This window comes from Neomonachus schauinslandi, chromosome 7 (assembly GCF_002201575.2).
Source record: "Neomonachus schauinslandi chromosome 7, ASM220157v2, whole genome shotgun sequence".
NCBI classification, from domain to species: domain Eukaryota; kingdom Metazoa; phylum Chordata; class Mammalia; order Carnivora; family Phocidae; genus Neomonachus; species Neomonachus schauinslandi.
Window position 1 is genome coordinate 24,873,247 of NC_058409.1, and position 19,846 is coordinate 24,893,092.

At 55.3% G+C, this 19,846-nt stretch overlaps 1 protein-coding gene across 1 annotated transcript in view; it reads right to left on the bottom strand.

Annotated features, from left to right (window-relative positions):
• The window catches only part of FSTL4 (follistatin like 4), a 381,100-nt gene that overhangs the window by 107,089 nt on the left and 254,165 nt on the right, over window positions 1-19,846 (bottom strand). Inside the window, exons 4-5 of the mRNA XM_021702002.1 lie at window positions 8,404-8,597; window positions 6,081-6,204 (exon numbers count right to left, since the gene is read on the bottom strand). Of these exons, the coding sequence (XP_021557677.1) occupies window positions 6,081-6,204; window positions 8,404-8,597 (318 nt within the window). The remainder of the gene's footprint in view (window positions 1-6,080; window positions 6,205-8,403; window positions 8,598-19,846) is intronic.

Sequence of the window (19,846 nt, forward strand, 5' to 3'; positions counted from 1 at the left end):
CTTCCCACCGTGATCCAGTCCTGGTACTGCTTCCTTTCATATTTCTGGCACTGACCTGAGTCAGGGAGCTGGGTTCTCTGGGCTCCGTGGTTGTGCTCCCGAGGCCTGCCCTCCTATTCTGCCAGGGCCCAGCTTCGGGGCAGGGGTGGAGGGGGTCCTCGAGGGGCCAGGCTCTCCAGGTTTCAGGAGGGCATGCTGTGTCTTCCTCTGTGGGTGTCGCCTTTGCCATCGTGAGGTGGCCTCAGGTGGGAGGGAGGTGGCCCCGGGCGCCCAGCCGGGGCTCTGCTGGCTGGGTGTGTTTCAGCTTCCCGGCTACACTCCGAGGAAGTACAACCCCACATTTCATGCTAATGAATTACTTCCCAAGGTGCAGGGACTTGCACAGAGATGGCAAAGCCACCATCCTGGTGGGATGGCAGCAGCCGGAGGGCCTGCGCCGGGTCCTCTCCCAGCCCGGGTCCGACAGGGGGTGGGGGTGGGCACGGGCCGTGGGCCGCTGCGGGTCTGCGGGGCCGCACTGAGTGGGAGCGCTTACCGTCACACACAGCTGTCAGAGGTAGACGTGATTAAGCAGCGGGCCGGGAGCCTAACAGCCTAAATAGACCACTTATCCTGAGGAGGGCTGAATGGCCAACTAGCGGCCCTGGGAGCAGGATGGGAGCTTTATGCGGCAAGCCACTTCTGTCTTCATTAAGGAAGCACTAGGCCCATGTGGGCACTGGGGCTCACCTCACACCCGGGTCACTCCTCCAGGTGATCAGGGATGTCTGGGCTGCAGCGGAAGCCACCGGGCTGCCCTCGCTGGCCTGGGTCAACCTGGTTGGTGCTCCCCCACCAGGGGTCCTGGCCGTGGGACCCCAACAGGTGCTTCCTCTGCTCCCCACTGGAGATGGGCAAAAGACCCTCTGGGACCTTTGGTGACAGTCACGTTGTGTTTGGACCCCTCTGCTTGCCCCGTGTATTTCTCCTTATACTTCCTCCCCTCACTGGACGAACACGTGCCAAGGGTTTCCTGGGTGTCAGACCCCATTCTGGGCATGAACACATGGTAACCAGACAGCCTCTGGCGTGGTGGGGCCTATGCACTCATTTGGGGCAGGATAGCAATGACAGGGCACAGGCTGACGGGGCTGGGGGCTGGGGGAACACACATGAAAACCCTTCGAGTCTGTCACTCACGTACCTGGTTCATGATTACTTAGCACTTCCCATATGCAAGGTATCACTCTAAGGGCCTTACGTGTATGATCTCATTTAATCCCGAGTACGCCCCTGTGGTGGTGATTATGCCATTTTACAGATGAGGAACTTGAAGCTCAGCTTGAGCTCTGGTGAAGAACTGTCTAAGGTCACATAGCTAGTAAGCGGCAGAGCGAGGACTTGAACCGGTCTGACACTTAACCAGCAGGCCACAGCCTTCTTAATTGTATAGAGGCGATATGTGTGGGGCTCTGCGGAAGGAAGAGAAATCAAGGAAGGCTCCCTAGAGGAGGAGACCATTGAGCTGGGACTTGAAATTTAGGGAAATCCACTGTGGGGACAGTGAGAGTCTCCTTACTGGAGAGTGCTGATGAGTTGTAAAGTGTGTTTAAATGCATAAGAGGTTTCTGGAATCAGGCATTTGGGTTCAATCATGGCTCTGCTACCTGCTGGCTGTGTGCCTGTGGGTTAGCTACTTAAGCGCCCTGAATTCCTCTCTCTTCATCTGTAAAATTGGGTCATAGTACTCAGGGCTGACCCATGATTAATGTTAGGTATCGTTTTATAAAGCCTTGATAGTAACAGCCCACTATTAACTCAAGTCCTAGTAACAGGCAACATGATTCAGATGGCACCCTGACTTTGGCTTTGGGGGCACATGGCAAGGTCCCATGAAAGCCTATTTGGAGGCCCTCTCTCTATGCCTGAGGTGAGGAGAAAGCACCCTCACCTCTGCCCTTGGGAGTGGTGGTGAGACTCCCAGCACCTCCTGTCTTCCGATTTCCACTTCCTCCCTTGCCTGCTCCAATTTAAGTGCTGTGTACCCCTGAGTAAATGAGGGACCAAGGGCAGTGAATCAGATCTTTGGGTTTGCAAGTCCTCTGTGAGGCAACCCGTCTCTCCCTTTGGGGTTAAGGGTGTCACGCCACCAATGGTCTTGGCCTCCCCCAGCACCGAGACCCGAACACAGGGATCACTTGCTCTCCAAACTCAAGAACGAAAGCGATCAAGTTTTTGATAGTCTCCATGCTCTCTGAAATTTTGCTACTCCCTACTGAACACTCAGGAACCAAATGGAGGAGGATAAAGCAGCGTCCTCGCCATCTGAACCGAGTCTGAGCTCACCTCACACAGCTAAGGAGCCGGATAGATGGCGTGTCGTTTAGGTTTAGCACTGTGCTCGGCACAGGGTTCCCTGAGGACCACCTGAGACGGCGGGTCTGGCGTGGTGTGTGGCCTGTGGCGGGCATTCCTCGTTCCAGGGGCTAAGGACATGGAAGGTGAGGCACACCTTCCTTCCATGTTGCAGCGGTGACGGCAGAAAAACAGCTATAAATTCGCCAGCTGACTGTTTCAGCTGGTTCACAGGGTTGCCCTGGATACAGAGGTATTGCCATCATCAGACAAAAACCACTGTTTCCTTCCCGTCGGCCCGGAGCGGAGGGAGGGTGTCCCGCTCCCGCACAGGCAGCTCCCCGCGGCTCTCGGCCAACAGGCTCTCCCCACGGACACGATGCATCTGTGATCCCGGCGCATGAACGCGGGAAGCCCTTCAGCCTGCACAGCTCACTGCTCCAACCCTTCCTTCCCATCCAACACACCGCTCTCACAGGATTAATTAAAAGGACAAGTATCTTTCTCAAAAGCAGAAAAAACTTGTAATGAATTTAAAGGGAGAGAAAAATCCTCTTTCAAGAAACATGTTTTCCCCATGATCCCAACCCAAACATTCAGAAAAGTGCAACCACATGCATTATTGAAAAGCTTTTTAAACGAGCAACTTTTAGGTTAGTTTATTGTGATGGATGGACGGGGCCGGTGCACATCTTGCTCGCCAGGGACCCTGGAGCCTGGGCCTCTGCCTCCCAGCAAGGAGTGGGGTCCTGTGTCCGGCGGGTAGGGAGAGTGGAAGGCCTGTGCCCTCAGTTCCGAGATCAGCCCGTGATCTGGAATGCCAAAAGCCACTCGAAGAGAATGTTTAGGTGATAGATGGAGGCCCCCCCACCTTCTATGTCGCTCCTGTCCGTGCACAGAGATGGGTGATCGGGAGACTTAGCTCCATCGGACAGTCAGACAGAACTGACTCCCATGGCTGAGGGATCTGTCCTCTGCACCCCTCCCTGGGGCGGGGTCACCTGTTCCGCGGAGATAGGAGGAGGGGGCAGCCCCGCCATGAACCAGTTCAGCCGAGCACGGCAGCCACCAGCTGGGGGTCCCTGGCAATGCCCTCAGCCAGCTGCAGACAATGGCAAACACTGGCCCAGCCTGAGCTAAGCTAGCTGCATGAGAAGACATGATTTAGGACACCCCCTTCCCGTGACACCAAAAACTTAATACAACCCGCTTTGCAGGGAAAAGTCCTCCAAACCCATCTTCAAGAGAGCGACCGAGTGTTGCCAGGAGTCACCCCACAGACCCTGTCCTGTCCTGCCTGAAACCCAAGGACACTGGCAAAAAAGCAAATACAATTTCAAAGTCTCCACCTTTGCCAGCTCATCAGCTCCAGGTTTTAAAATTAAATCAAAAATGTTGCCAAAATGTGTGAGATATTACTTTCTGAGTTTTAGTGAGATTTCTATAATGTCCATTGATGTCTGGGTAATAAGTTGTACCTATATGTCTCATTTCAATTACCTATTTAACATTCACTGAACCATAAAGCCATTCCCAGAGCTGCGGGGATTCAGTGTAGAGTTCCCATGACTTTGAAAAACCATTGACGCCACATGCTCTGTGTGGCTGCCCGTCAGGCCTTTATGGCTGGGTTTAACTCATTTTGTGGCTTCCATAATGGCTGTGAGTTTACATTTTACTGCATATCTATTTTTGGGGGTTGGGCTGTGATGAATGGTTTGGTTGCCTGGTTCAAAACAAGTCCAAGGGGATAGCAGAATCTAATTTGCTTTAAAAAAATGATGATTATAAAGCTTTTCAAATAATAATCCAGGAATGAAGGACCCAGACACTACATGGCTCTGCATGGCCGGAGGCAAGGTGATGACTCCCCTCCCTTTCCACAGGTAGCTCATGTTTATAATGACCTTCGTTAGGGGGCCCAGGGAGGCCTTCTCTTTCATCTCAGGCAACCGGGACGCTTGCATTTCCTGGAGAGTAAAGCCAATAGTTTGCTGCTTGGCCCTGACTGATTCCCAGGAACAGAACTCATGGGGCAGAGGCTTCTGTGGTGCTGGGAACCAGGACGGAGCTGAGCAGCGCCGTGCTCCGCTTAGTGATGTCATCGTGGGACATCTAAGTCCTGATGCCTGGTGCAGCCTCCAAGTCCTTGACGTCCAGCCTTGGCCCCTGGCTCTGAAAATCTGCTGACTTTTTCTTTCCGAGCATCTTTTGCAGAGGGGCCAGACACCAGAAAGCATCGCTGGGAATGTCTCAGAGCTGTCCCCCAGGACACTGGTTGCTGCTCTCCCTGTCATCTGTCCTGACCTCTTCTCTTCCCTGGTTCCTGTTCTCTGGTATTAGAATCATCAGGGGGTCTCTGGGGAAGGTGGAGAGAATATTGCAGGAGGTTGCGCTGAGGACGGGAGGGAGGGTCTTGCCCAGTGATGGGCAGGTCAATGCTTAACAACTGGCTCCCCAGAGGAAAAAAAGCCCCCCCACTTTTGTAGCATTTGTGTGGTATGAATTTCTGTGGTGTAAATACTCCCGGCATGGCTGGTGTAAAGCTAGCAATTGTTTAACTGCAAAATTCCTGAAAATCTAATTGGCTCTTATGAGCTGGGTCTAGGGAGCGGCTGCTACCACCACACATTCTAAAATTAAGAGATTTATTTCAAGGCATAAATTACTCTATCCACAAAGCGGACACTCCCCACAGCGGGTGAAGCCTACCAGTCATTCACACCTCATTATGAACTAGTATACGTCAATGTGAGTGTCAGGAGCGGGCAGGGAGGGGGTTGATGGGGAACCGCAGCTGGCCACAGGATATCAAGCAGAGCCCTGTAATTGGGGTTAGAGGGATGCTGTGAACTGGAAAGGCACCCACGTGTCAAGCTCGCGGACACCACCCACAGGGGACAGCCACACTCCCTTCTCTGCTCATGTCACGGGAGTACCTCCACCATCTACCACGAGAGCCCTTCCTGCCAGCCAATCATGAGGCCTCCCTCCCAGGCCTGGTGAACGTTCGCAGTAACGGCACCGAAGTGGTGTCAACGTGGAGCAGGAATACTTTTCTGGAAAGCAGAACTCCAGGTAGAGGCTGGGGTTGGGGGAGAGGATGCTGTGGTTCGGAGTCCTCAGTGCACTTACTCCCCACATCCCCAGGCCTGCTGTTAGGAGCAGGGAGCTTGCAGGCGGCGTCCGAAGATGCCTCACGCAGGATGCACATATCACCTGCTTTAAGCAGAGGCGGAATGTTCTCTGACATAAAGGGGCTTCCTCTCTTTGCGACCACCCCTCTCATCTCAAGTTCGGGCCTGGCAGCACCCTCCGCTCTCCTCACTGCTGAACTACATGAGGTCTCTCCTGAAGCTCCCTACTCCTGCCTGGCCAAGCCTCCAGAACCCTCCTGCAGGATTTGCTTTTGGTGTGGCCGGGTGGCAGCCTAGAAAAACCCTAAAAGCCCCTCCCTCCAGGCGCAGTCATAGACCATCCTCCAGGGTGTGTAGCAGTTCCCCCCCACCCCGCCCCGACATGCTTACAGCACAGTCCTGGGCTTCTCCAAGAACACCAAGAAGACCCTTTCTCCAAAAAGAGCAGAAGCAAGCCCTCCCTCTTCCCACCCATGCTCGTCTACCTTGTTCTTAAAGCTCAGGCTTGTTGCAAAACAAATTCCAACAAATTCGCTTATAAAAGAAACCAGTGCTGGCGACCACCCAGGACAGGCCCCAGAGCCGGAGCCCGCCCTGGCGGTGACTTACGGAAGGCTGTGTAGAGCTCGTGGAGTGTCAAGAAGCCGTCACTGTTGGAGTCATCAAATCGGAGGAGGTCGCCGGGCGAGCACCCCAGGAAGTCCTCCTCCAGATCCTGCTCCTTCAGCACGTGCTGCGGGTGAGGAAAGGGATGAGGCCAGAGCAGGCAGTAAGGGCAGGGCTCTGGGCCTGGCTGGAAGATGGCTCAGGCCAAGAGGGACTGGGGTCGCCCCCCTGAGGGTGGGGTGAGGGCTCCCATGGTAGCTCCGTGGGCCATGGGGAGCACCCCATGCTCTCTGGTTTCCTCTCGCCTGAGCCTCTCCTTCTAGAGATGAGGCTCAGAGAGGGCAGGGACTTTCCCGAGGTCACACAGGGGCTGGGGCAGAGTCAGGATGAGCGTTCAGGTGTGTTTTCTCCCCATTGGGGCAGGCGGACCCCAGACACTCTTGGTTGGGCACGATCCTTGAAGAGCCTGGTCTACCCCTTCATGCCGCAGAGGGGGAAACAGAAAAGAGAAGGAACCTGATCAGACAAACGTCTGATCCCATGGCTCCCAGCTGTGTAGGGCGGGAGGGTCACTGCTGCATCCGTGCACGCCTGCCCAGCCCCCCAGCCAGCCCTTCCCAGCCACAGGGCAGCACCGGGGAGCCACAGAACCCCTTCCCCCCGAGAGGAGCAGCTGCCTCGCTACTGACTGGGGCTGAGCTCCCTGCCTCTGCCTACCCCGTTCTGCCAGGGGCACAAGCGTCTGCCCGGGGGATTCTGGCATGGGGCTCTGGATGCGCCCTGGTGAACTTTTCTCTGGATGTGGCCTCCCCAGCATGACCAGCCACATGCCAAAAGGAGACTGTGTGTGGAAATTCCAGGCACCCCTCGCTCAGCTGGAGCCAGAGGCTGGGGTGTCTGGGACTAAAGTCTTGCAAGGAAAATGCTCAGAATAAAATCTTAGAAGAAAGAAAATGATTTCATTTTATTTTGGGGGGGCAGGGGGACAGAGACATTTTCTCTTTATTTAACAGTCTCAGCTTGGCCTGCTATACTAAAGGCAATTTAATGTGATAACATTAAAAAAAATGACCCCTCACCCAGCAAGTAAGTGTTCAATAAAAGGGAGATCAACCATAATGCTGGAAATCAATCTTGTAAAGATGGAAATTTCCCCTTGTCTATTTCTGCATTGGAAATTGATTAACTTTTCATAGGACCGACACGTTTTTCCCTGACGCCTTTGATTCAGTGTCAGGGAAAGGCCCCCTTTAGCTGGGCTCCGCTTGGCAGGTTTATGAAATGTTTCCTATGTCATAAGTAAAGGGCCTTGCTTAGTGCCATGCACACTGAGGATGCTCAGTAAATGCTAGGGCACTCCCCAGCCCCGTCCTTCCTACTGACCTGGCCACAGCTTTTCTAAGGTCACTGTGCTATGGGAAGGATTTCTTTAAAGTGGCATCAAAGGTGGGGACTCATCCATAGTATCTATCCTTTGGGTGGGCACTCTGCGGGCTCTGAGGAAAGGCTGTCCCCACCCCACTAGCCAACTTGGGGAGGCTGACCTCACCCTGGCACCTGCCTGGTGTGGCTCCAGGCCATCAGAGGGAGACCAGCAGAGTGGGACAGGAATGCAGGTCTTTCTGGCCTACCTGGCCTGCCTGTCTGCCGGCATCCTAGAGGCCCTCCCGAAAGCCAGTCACTGCCCCAGCACCACCTCCAAGCTGGAGACAGGGACACGTGTGCTGTGCTTGGGGAGGGAGGCAAACCACTGGGTCCAATCCCAAGTGTCTGCTCAAACGGAAGAGCACAGCTTGGGGGTGGGCAGGGGGGGACGCAGGGCTTCCCGCAAGGAAGCGGGCTGGGTGTTGGGTTGTGGATGTCTGGACCCTACAGAATGGCAAGGTCCTAGGGGGGAGGACTCGGGGATGCCCAGGTGATAGCCCCCAGCCCCTACTTCCTTTCAACATTCCTGCTAAGGAAGGCAGAGGACTCAAGGAAGAGGAGATTTATTTCCTAATGAAAACATCAGAGACTAGCCCCTCGGAAGTGCATCTTTTGCCAGCTAGCTGAGAGCACTTCAAAGCTTGTCAATATTGGCTGAAGGTGGCTGGTGGGAAGAAGACACTGACGCGGGTTTGTTTATAAGATATTCTCAGAGGCACTCAACACAAGCTCTCTGACTCCCAGGGGAAGGTCTGCTCTTGCCAGAGACAGGCCTCCTTAGCAGCCCATTAGAGAGACAGTTACAAACGATTCTGCTCACAGGGATCTCCCCGGCTCTCTTTATCTACACCCCAGATGGAAAAAGCTCCATAATTCGGTGTTCAGTGAATACCGTACCCACCTGCGCCAGTTCAGAGCTGCTGAGGTGGCCGTCCCCGTCTGCATCCAAGTCCGTAAACAGCGATTCCACCAGGAGGCGCTTCTGGGAGGCCGGGTCTTGTCTGCTGTCCTCATGTGGGAGCGGCTGCCGGCGGGTCTGGAGCGCCATAAGGACATTCTTCAGGCGGGCGTAGTTGGCCATGGTACACAGGTCAGCTGGAAGAGACAGGTGACGTTACTGCCGCGAGGCTTCTCCGCTGGTGTAGAGAAGAGGGTCACCCAGCCCGCTCAGGTAGAGTTCTTGGGCATTTACTGTGGGCAGTGTGGGCGCACCTGGAGGAGATGGGGCCGGTCTGTCCGTCTGCCTGCCAACCCGTCCTGTCCATAGTTACTAAACACTGAGCACACGCTTCACAGGACACACGTGCTGGAAGGAGCCAGTTCGCTCGTCCCACAAATACTTACTGAGCACCTACTACATGCCAGACTCAGGGCAATTGCCGGATGCGGTGGGGAGGTTGGTCCGGGGGAATTCACAGCCGTGGCCCACGGCAGCTTTAGGAAAGCCGGCCCCAGTTCTATTCTGTAATAGCTCCTCTTTGCCTTAATCCCACCTTAAAGGCTGCTTTTGAATACTTGGCCTCAGAGATGAGGGAATTTGAGTTAACAGGACTAATAAGCCCTGCTTAAGTTAATTAGGTACATTCCCAGAGCTGGATTACTTCAAAACAAACGTGTGTACACAAGTCTATGACCACGAAACAAAAGGAAGCTTTAAGAAGCGAAAACTGGAACACACAGCCTGTGACTCTTCGGTCTTTTATCTTAGGCGTGCTTGCCGATTGGCAGCAGAACCACACGGTGTTTTGGCAAATGAGGCCCATGAGGCACCGTGACATGATGCAGTTTATCTTGCTGGTGACGGGCCAACTGGGGTGAACACCATACGGGGCTCAGCGCATGGCTGAGGCCGTGGGGCTGTTAGCAGAGCAGGATGGTCCCTCTCGGGGGGAGGGAGCGTTTTGCACTTGGCTTTGCGAAGTCCCGGGGCATGGGCCTGGGCTCCCAGCCGCCCATTCCACTGAAGGCCAGTGTGCTGCTGGCTGCACGGCTGGGAAGGGACTGGCGGGTCTGGGGCTCTTCCCCTTCATTCCAAGGCCAGTGGAGGGTACCAGGTAATAGCTCAGGGTTGGGAAGAGCACTGGCCCGGGAGTCCACTGGGTTTGAGTCCCGGCTTTGCCGCGGCCTGAATGTGTACCTTGGACGCGGTGCCTCGGTGATTTCACCTGTGAGGTGGGGACGACAGGGCCTCCACGTGGGGCTCTTGGGAGGGTTAAAAAAGATACGCGCATAAAGGGCTCAGTGCTGGCTCGGCACCGAGTCAGGGCCAGTAAAATGATAGCTACTCTCTCCCTCCTTATTACTGAAACCACATTTGCTGAGGAACGGCAAACAAGGAAGCTACTTGGTGGGGAAAGGCTGATGGGGGAGTCTGTCTGTTTCCTTTCCTCCCTCCCTCCCTAGACAGGCCTCGGCAGCCCAACCACTTTTTCTTGTGCTTGTTTGTGTTTCTAGATTTTCTTCTCATCTGGGGTCAATTGATTCTCGTTAGAAACAGATGCCTGTTACCATTTTCTCCTGCATGTTTATTTAGAAAAAAATCAATTGTTGTGTTCAATATAATTAAATTTATTTGCTCTCTGGCAGTCTCCATGCTCTGAGAAGAATGGCTCTCCCATCCCCCTAACCTGGCTAGTACCCCTCTTGGGCCTGGGGGGACACCCATTCCTGGGAGCTCTTAGGGCCCCCGATGCGCAAACCTGATTCTCAAGTCCACAGAGGTGCACAGTGCTGAGAGCACTGACCTTGTCCTACTACAAACCCACCTCTGCCCAGGGGCCGATGTGGTGGCTGGCTGGCTTTTTCTTCTTCCTGGGCCCCGATAAAAGTCAGTTTAGGGCAAGGGAAGAATAGTTTTATCCCAATCTCCCCCCACCCCCAGCCTCCAGCAGGCTGAACTGCGGTCCTGGCAAACGGAGCAGAAGTGAGGACAAAGCACAGAACAGTGTGGATGGTGAGAGAGGCTCCCAGTGGGAGGGCCTGCAGGGACCACGCAGAGCCGGGCTCCCTGAGGGACGGGTGGGGCTGAGTAGGATGGGCGGATGCATCTCGTTCCTCACAGACCGTGCTGGGGCACACATGCCCTGTGAGCTGCCTGCTGCCAGGCAGGGCTCCCACACTGGCAGGCCAGGGAAAGCACTGAGGTGGGTCCCGTCGGGGGGAACCGAAGCCATCTCTCCAGGCTCTGCTCCTCCTCCTACACCCTCCAGTTCCCTGTGAGTTCAGAAGCTCCTGACTTCTCCACCCTGGCACTGCCCAGCACACACCTCCTGGTCAGGAAGGTATGCACATGCCTAGAAATCAACCTGGAGGAAAGGGGTGGGGAAGGCTCCGCTCCCCGGGCCCCTGGCCTTGCCGCCTGCTAGGGCCCACACCGGCCATGCCGCTCCCACCCTTTGCCAGCATTTACGTTCCAAGTCTGTGCCAGGTGCCAGCGGCAGGCTGGGACACAACGGAGCTTCCCGTCCTGGGCATCGGAGGTGCCCACAGAGGGGGAGCTCACGAGGCTGGGCTGAAGGCAGCCTCCCTCGGGGAGGGCAGTCCAGCATGAGCCCCGAAGGATGAAGGATGGGGAGGGAAGACCACGGAGCAGGAAGGACGCACGCAGAAGCAAGCTGCACAGTGTCTGGAGAAAGTTGGTGCGGTGGGGGTGGGGGGGGAGAAACGAGACAAGGCTGGAGGGAAATGTGGGGCTAAGGCGGGATGCCAGGCACTTCCTTTGTCCTTCTGTCCTTATTGAGGGCCCTCACCTGCCTGGAGTGTGTGGGGCCAGAGATGAATCAGGGGGCTCCTGGAAGGGAATCCTAAATCCTTCTTTGTCCCAGAAGCAGTTGCACGTTACATGAATCTCAGCATCAAATAATGAAGCCATTGGCCCGGTGCTCCTGAGTTCCTCTAGTGTCCCTATGGCTTTGGGGAATCAGGATCACCAGAGGGAAGACACCCAACGGTGGCATTTCTGCACCCATGGAGCTGGCTGTTTTAGTCAAAGTCCCCACCCTCTCACTGGGACACCCTTTCATGCTCCATCTCCAGCAACGACGGTCCTCTGGCAACCTCTCCCCACCTGAGGCAGGCCTTGGGTTCCAGGACGCAGAGCAGCCTAGCAAGGCCCATATGAGGGATAGCTTACCAAGCCCCAATTGTGTTTTTTCCTTCCCGCCCCCTGGTGGGATCACGGGAGCAGACTGGAGTGGCTCATCGAGGGGGAGCCGGGGGCATTTGTGGATCGGCTAGACCCGGCCTTTAGCTAAAGGCTCTCCATGCTGCTGCTGGTTTTAAATAGTTGTCTTACAGAAAAGAAATATGTGTCCATCAAACAATGCTTGGAAAGTACAGATGAATATAAAGAAAGAAAAGACATCACTCAAATCCCCCTCCCAGTGGTTGGCACGAGGTTAAGCAGGGCCCTCTGAGCAGGGGATGCAGAGCCCAGGAACCAAATGAGCTGAGCCCCTGGTTGGCCCTTGTCCACCTCACGGAGCCCCGAGGCCTGGCCCACGCAGCTTCTGCTTTCTGATCTTCCTTTTTCCCTTACCCAGCTTGGACAAGAGAGGGTCAGTACCCTGGGGTTGGGTTCTTATCTTCAGCTGGTTCGTCCCTGACCCCCACCCAGCAAGCCCACACAGGGCACAGGAAGAGGCGGGGGTGCGGAAGGACAGACCGGCCACTAGAGCGTGCTCCTGCCCGTGGCTCGGCATTCACTCCCCCTCTATCTGGAATGCTCTTCACTCAAATCTCCATGGTCCCTGCTGAGACATCACTGCATCTAGCATCCCTGCCCCTATTTGGGGTGAGCCTGGGCCCCAGGGGCTGAGAGGGATCACCTGACTCTGAAGTAGGGCAGAGCCCAGGCTTTACCTTTGGCCCTCTGGACCCTGGCCCTTTGGAGGGAAGGTCTGTGGAGGGGGCATGGCAGAGGCCTGGGGGCCACAACCCTCCTCCCCGGGGCCCTGTGGGTGCTGACCATGATGCTGGTGAGAATGGCAATGGCCAGCCCTGCCTGGGAGCCCCGCACCTGCTGCCTGTGCAGTCAGCCTGGAGTAGAGTTCACTTCCCCACTAACCGATCCACGGCTGCTGGGACTTCCAGAGAGAACTCTGGAGAGCAGGATGCTTGCGTGTGATGTTGGGGGCTGGGCCTGAGCTGGCTCGGCAGGGGCTGCCGAGCTGGGATGTGGAAGGGACCTGTTGTATGCACCAGCGGATGGACACAATCCACCCCGCAAACATTTCTCTCCACATGCTAGGAAAGTCATTTAAATGTTTCCTCTGAGTCTTGGTGGTTTCCAGGTAAAGAGAGATTTGTGTCACGAGTAAGAGTAGCCTTGGCTAGGTCAAAGCCTCTGATGAGGCTTGGAGAGTTCCAGGGAGGTCCCCTCTGGACCCATAAACTCACTGAGCTCTGACCACAGCCGAGGCACTCCTGTCTCGGGGCCTTCTCGAAGACTTTCTCTCCTTCTCTTCTTTCTGCTTTCTTCAGGGCCCAGCTCAGCCTCCTCTGCTGGGAAGCCTTGCTCCTCCTGCTTGCACACACAGAACCGCCTCCCTGTCTCCAGCTTCCTACTCTCTGCCCTGTGTGAATTGCTTTTTGTGAGCCTGTCCTCTTAGGTTGGGCTCTGGGCTTCCACAGAGCAGCCCGTGAGGCAAGGACCTAGACTGAGTAGTATGTTTGGAGATGATCCCAAGAAATGCACGGAAGGAAGAGGGAAGTGAGACCGGAGAGGGGGAAAGCCAATGAAGGGTGGGATGCCAAGCAGCTGGAGCTTGGTGCCATGGAACCTTCGAGAGACTGTGTCCCGCAGGCCTCAGAGCTGCTCCACTCAGGTGTGAGGGTGCGGGGCACTCTTCCGCCAACTTCCGTCCCTTGTTGGCCGAGGGTTGCTTCTGGGGCACTACCCGCCGCCCTGTCCAGCACTTCTGGACTCCCTACATGAGGACTGAGCACATTCCTGAAGCCTGCAGGGGCCCTGAGGATGAAGATGTGGGGACCCAAGGTTGGATGCTGTCAGTCAGGGTCATGGGCAGCTGTCCCCCAGAGTTGCACACAACCTCGGGGGTTGACTGAGGGAATCTGGATGGGGCGTTAGCATCCATCATATCCCCTCCATGGGACTGGACCGGACAGTTATGCACACAGCACTAAGGTGTGAAACGCTTGTTGAGTGAGTTAATCAGGGACTATGGGTGACAACCGAGTCTCGGGGCTCCAGGGCAGGCTGTCTCATAAGGAAGCCAGGATGATGGAACCACCCTGTAACAACCTGGCATGTGACTTCATCAGAGCTGCTGATCAGCCCCATCAATAACGGTCATCACAAGGCTGGATAGAGCACTGGACGGGGAGTCAGGAGACCATCTGGTTCTACCTTGACTAGCTATGAGACCCTAAGAAAGGTATTCATTTCCTTGCCCTTCCTGCCTCCACATCCTCCCTCAGAATGGGGGAAGTAATAATCCCTCACTACCGTCCGGGGTCATGACGGGAAAGAAAACATAAAAGGACTCTCTGCAAAGTCCAAGTAGTCAGCCAGGCCTGAGGGCTTCTCGGGATGAAGCAGGCCTGACGCCCCAGGCGACCTGGAGCATGGCTCATTTGTCACTGTCCCTTTCACCGATGCCCAGGGCCACCGACGCTCCTGCTCTGGGGCCCCTCAGGGAGGGAGGCTCATGGCCTGGTCAGCCTGACAGAGACAAGCAGCCCGACAGGCCCTTGGAAGAGCCCAGCTCCCTTCCTGCCAGCCTGGGGGCCCTCGACGTGCAGTGGCCACCGGGGCAGCCCACAGCCCTGGCCCCAGGCTTCCTGCCAGCGCCTGTTTTTTTGGTGGGGGGGTGCTCCTTCTGCTCCCAGACCAGGGCTGCTTTGGCAGATAAAATATTGATCAGCCTGCTGAGAAGCCCAGAGTGTGATCCTATTTTCATGTCAGAACTTGGTAATGAACTACATTTATCAAGCCCATTCTGCATGAGAAAGGTCAGCCACAGATCTAGCTAAGTTGTTATGACATCTCATTAATCTAGTTCCCTCAATAATTGTCCCTCTGTGAAGATTCTAATGTTCTCCCGTCCCAGCCATACTCCCTCCACACCGAGGGAGATCATTGTAGCAGGAGCACAGGCACATCCACATTTAATTTTTTGAGCAAAGAGAGATAGGAAGCAGGTAGCAGCCTCTGGAATTAAATGTCCATCAAAGGAACACTGTCTAGTGCAGAACAAAGGGAAGCAAGGGAGACACTGTGAATATTCCATTAGCCACACGTGCCCCTGCCGGACAGGGCCTCAAAGGGACCATCTTCGCCTTGGGGCAGGTGAAGCTTCCAGTTGCAGGTGTGGATAGGGCTAAGGGCTCCAAAGAGTCAAGGGAAGCAGGTCTGTGCAGTGTGGCTGGGGTGGGGGTGGGGGGAGACACCATTCAGGCAGTGGGAAGCCCAGGTTCTAACTGGGAGCAAGGGACAGACCATGTGGTCAGGGCCCCTGACGGAGGCCCAGGTTCTGGACACAGGAGGCACCTGCAGGCAGGTGAGGGGGTGGGCTGGAGACACCTGGCCCCAGGGAGGGAGGGAGGGTGGTGAGGGTTTGGCTTGGGGCCAGCCCTGGCTGCCTCTCTGCCTCTCTCACCCCCAGCCGTTCCGTCACCAAGTCCTTTGGCCTCTTCCCCCAACATACCACCCGTGTGAAGAGCTCCCCCGTGTGCTGCCCCCATTCTCCGTTGCTACACTCTGTCCAGCCTCTCTCCCCATTCCTATCTGTTCACTGCTGACTGTCAGGCTGCCCTGGGACAGCGGAAGCCCCTCGAGGCCAAGGTCTTGCCTTGGTGCAGCTCATGCCCACACCCAGCCCCAGCACCTGCACGCAGAGGGTGCTCACTGAGTGCCTGTTGCCTGGATGACTGTGGAACCCTGGGTGGATGGGCACAGCCGGTGGGGTCAGAGAACGGCGGCAGCGTGCCCAGAGGAGAGAGGACGATCTCAGCCCCCTGAGCCACAGTGACCGAGGTCTGGAACTCGGAGCGGGGGGCTCGGAGCCCATGTCATCTGTCCCGCCAGTGCCTGCGGGGGGCCTTGTGTGTGATGTGGGGGTGGTGGGGCAGCTCCAGCAGGTGGCACGTGAAGCCATGCTCACTGGCGTCCAAGCTGCCCTGTGCTTGCCAGGGGGCGTGGACCCTATCTCGTCCACTGGGGCGCCCCAAAACCCGCAGTGGTGGCCCCACAGAATGAAGTCTGGCATGGCCAGCCTGGGGGTGGTGGTGGCAAGGTGGGAAGCCACAGAGGGACTGGTGCCCCGCTGGACACGAGGTTGCACAGAGGTGGCTCCTCCGAGTCACCCCTGGTGGGCACACACAGCTCCCTCTGGAGCTGGACAGGAGGATAATGTAAGTTTGTGTCTGGGGGGACCCGTGCTTGGAACAGCAGCTCCGGCAGGGAGGCCTGTGGGTGAATTCGGCCACAGCACAGCTTGGGGAAAGGTCCAATTCCATACTGGGGTTCTGATCAGTAAGTGAGCACAAAGCTGACACTGAGGACCCTCTGTGCTTTATGCACAGGTGGCTTGGGGGGTCGCAGGGGTGGGGTGCGGTCTTCACGGCCACGTGAAGACCGCACCCCTTGATGGCCATCCCTCAGTGGGGCAGCCCTGCATGTCAGGAGTCCCCTCCAAAGCCCAAATTTACTGGACAAGGGAGCTCAGGACAGATTACTCGATAGGAAGGAACTCTGCTACCAACACCAGCAATCCTTTCGGGGATGGGTGTGGGCTCAGGGACAGGGAGATGGGAAGGAAAGAAGTGCTGAGGAGAGGGCTGGGGGACTGTGCTCAGAGACACCAGCCTGTGGCTGCGGCATCTCCCTTCCCGAACCACACGCAGGCCGTTCCTTCACCAACTGCACGGTCGTCAGCCGTACCCTCGAGCCACCCTCACTGGGAGCTAGTCCTTCCCGGACCTGGCAGGGTGGCCCGGCCCCTAGGCTTGGACCCTGAGACCCTCATGCGGGAACCCCCAGAGGGGCCCAAGGGAGAGGCTGGACGTGCCTACAACCTTGGCTGCTGCTGGATCTGCTCACGGGCCGACTCTCGCCCGACCCGCACCCAAACAGCCGCAGCCCTGCTTCCCGCGCTGTCCCCAGCCTGCCTGCTAAGTAACGTCACTGCTGCCCAACCAAGTGCGATCTTTACCACCAAAGCAGAAACTTGCCTTAATCATCTGGCACCGACAACACGGCTGAACGTGGTTGTGTTACATGGGTCTCAGCTGCGATGTGTCATTCTGAGGTCTATTTTGAAACCACTAAGCTGTGCAAAGAGCAAGAAGCATTTTACTCCCAGATCTAATTTATGAGCCGCCATAACTTTACTGGAGTTTAGCTTAAGAGGAACAGATGTTTAATTCGATGTAAATTTATGAACATTAACAATCTTTCTGCTGCCATTTCTGAGAAAATTCAATTAACAATAAATGCCAAAACCAGTGGGTTTATCTTCAGGATAGTCTTTTGCCAACACGGTGTAGTTTTGCTTATGGTGTTGACCAAGCCACAGAATTCTGAAAATTCTAGGAGATAGTGAAGCACACGTGATATGGTCTTCTCACAGTCCCCAACGAGAACAGGTGTGCCCTGAGTCACACCACCTGGTGACCCCCGGCTGGCTGGCGCCGGAGGCCTGTAACTGCTGAGCAGGTGGGTCACCATCACCCACACTCAAGCACCCTGGGGAGGTTCTTCCACTGTGACCTAAGCCACAGCTACTGGCTATTCCCCCACCTTCCAGAAGCGGGCCGACAGGCTCCCGAAAGGCCCCTTCTCTAAATCTGACCTTTCTGCCAAAGCCCACCTCTAAGAAGCTGTGTTTGTCTGCTCCAAGCCCCACACTCTCAGCTTGTCCTTGTCCCCAGCCTGTCTCCTCCTTAGATAGCGTTCCAACGCCTCTGTGTCTGCCGAGTGAAGGTCTTCACTCTCGTAGAGCACTAGGCACGGTGCCCCACGGTGGGCATGGGCCCCGACCATGAGGACACTGGTGAGTTGCTGCCTGCCCACGGTCCGGAGTTACTCTGCTGACCTCCTGTTTCTCCCGTCCCTCCAAGCTCCACCCGGGTCCCCTCCTCACCCGTGAGTCCTAATGCCAGAACCGACAACGGGCTCACCACACTCATTAGGAGCCCCTCATCCTTCCAGGTCCCAAAGGCTGGCCACCTGTCCTCTGTCAGTGTCCCCGTTCTTTCCCCTGGGTGCTCTAGGAGTCATCCCAGCTGCCTTCGAACGCTCTGGGCTGAAGGCACAGGGCCCACTTTGGGTCCACAAACAGACTAAGACCAAGACTCCACATGGCCTTTGGCCCTGCCTGGGCCCAACCTACCCAGCACGCAGACCACGTGGCTCCTTCCACAGCTGCGGCAGCTCCAGCGCAGGGGGAAGCAACCAGCTCTCTCCGTGCCTGACCTGGCGGATGCAGCCTCATCTCGATGTTCGCCCCAGTATCAGGTAATTGAAATTAACAAAACCACCCAGACCTTTGTGAGATAAATGGTACATTTGCTCATGAATGCCTGGTTCGATTGATGTTGCTATACAATCTGCCATCTGACATTGACAATCCTCTCTTCTATTCCTATTAAAGGAAGCAAAATTGGTTGGATTCCTGGGAGAGGGATCCACAGACACTTTTTATGGTTGACTGGCACATCTATCAGGTGGCCCCGGAGTGAAAGAGTAATGTCTGAAAACTTGAATAAATGCTAAAGCCCTCTGGCAGGAAGAGCCTGAGTTTTTACTCTTGTGTTAGCAGGAAACATCCAGGCAACCAGGATCCTTAACAAGTCACTGATTCCTTCTGGAAGGAGGACACAGACTCCATGCAGACTCCGGCTCTCCCACGGCCGTCCCGAGCCCAGCGCCTGCACACTCCTGCCCCGCCCCTCACACGCACCAGGAGGAGAAACAGGAGTGCTGGACTAGGGGACCGCCACCAGGCTGGTGGCGGAAAGCTGCAGCTCCTGAGGGAGGAGAGTGTAGGGCCCCACCCCCGCCCTCCGTAATTCCATTCATTTTGTTGAATGGATGAGACTCCATCCCCCCCAACACCTAACCAAAGGGAAGGGTCCTGCTATCAAGATGGAGAAAATGTTGGGGCGCCTGGGTGGCTCAGTCGGTTAAACCGCTGCCTTTGGCTCAGGTCATGATCCCAGGGTCCTGGGATCGAGCCCCGCATCGGGCTCCCTGCTCTGCGGGAGGCCTGCTTCTCCCTCTCCCTCTGCCTGCCTCTCTGCCTACTTGTGCTCTCTATCTCTCTGTCAAATAAATAAATAAATAATCTTTAAAAAAAAAAAAAAAAGATGGAGAAAATGTTACTCCTCAGGAGTCAGTGATGCCCAGGAATGTCACTGCTTTGAGCCTTGAGCTGCTCTGGTCTTCGAGGGGTTACAGAGCTGAGGGGGACCTCAACTGTAAATTTTGTTTACAACTTTGTCAGGAATGGTTCACCATTTTGGAGCATCACACCTCCAAAAACAATGTCACTCATGTAGTTGAAGTGTCAACATAATATGCCCGTCACAGGCTCCATCTGCAGCTGCTGTGTTCATAGGATCCACATAGTAAATGCTGACATCTGACTACCCTGAGTCAGTATAAGCACCTGGTGTCTAAACATTTACATATTGAAAGGCATAGTTTATTCCTACTACTTTTCTTTCTTTCTTTCTTTTTTTAGAGAGATTGAGAGAGAGAGCACGTGCAAGCTGGCGGGGGGGGGGGGGGGAGGGGGGGGGAGAGAGAATCTTAAGGAGGCTCCATGTGGACCAGACACGGGGCTCGATCTCCTGACCCTGAGATCATGACCTGGGCTGAAATCAAGAGTTGGACACTTAACCGGCTGAGCCACCCAGGTGCCCCCCTCCTACTTTTCTTATATTTCTCCTTTATATCACAGTTTGAATAAGACACACATTCATTTCAAGATGATACAGGGGCTCTATAAAATATTTGCCATGAAAAGGTGGCTTTGGGTCCGACAGGGTTAAAGAAAAGTGATCTATGTGAACAATTAGAATCTGTGGCCTTCTTTTTTACCCAGGTTTTTTTTTAATCACGATGAAATATACATAATGTAAAATCTAGTATCTTAACCATTTTTAAGTATATTGGTCAGTGGCGTTAAATATATTCATAATTTTGTGCAACTATCAACATCATCCATCTCCATAACTCTTTGCACCTAGTAAAATTGAGACTCTGTACCCATGAAATAACAGCCCCCATTCCCGCCTTCCCCCAGCTGCTGGCCACCCCCATTCTACTTTCTGTCTCTATGATTTTGACTACTCGAAGTTATCTCATGCCAGTGGAATCA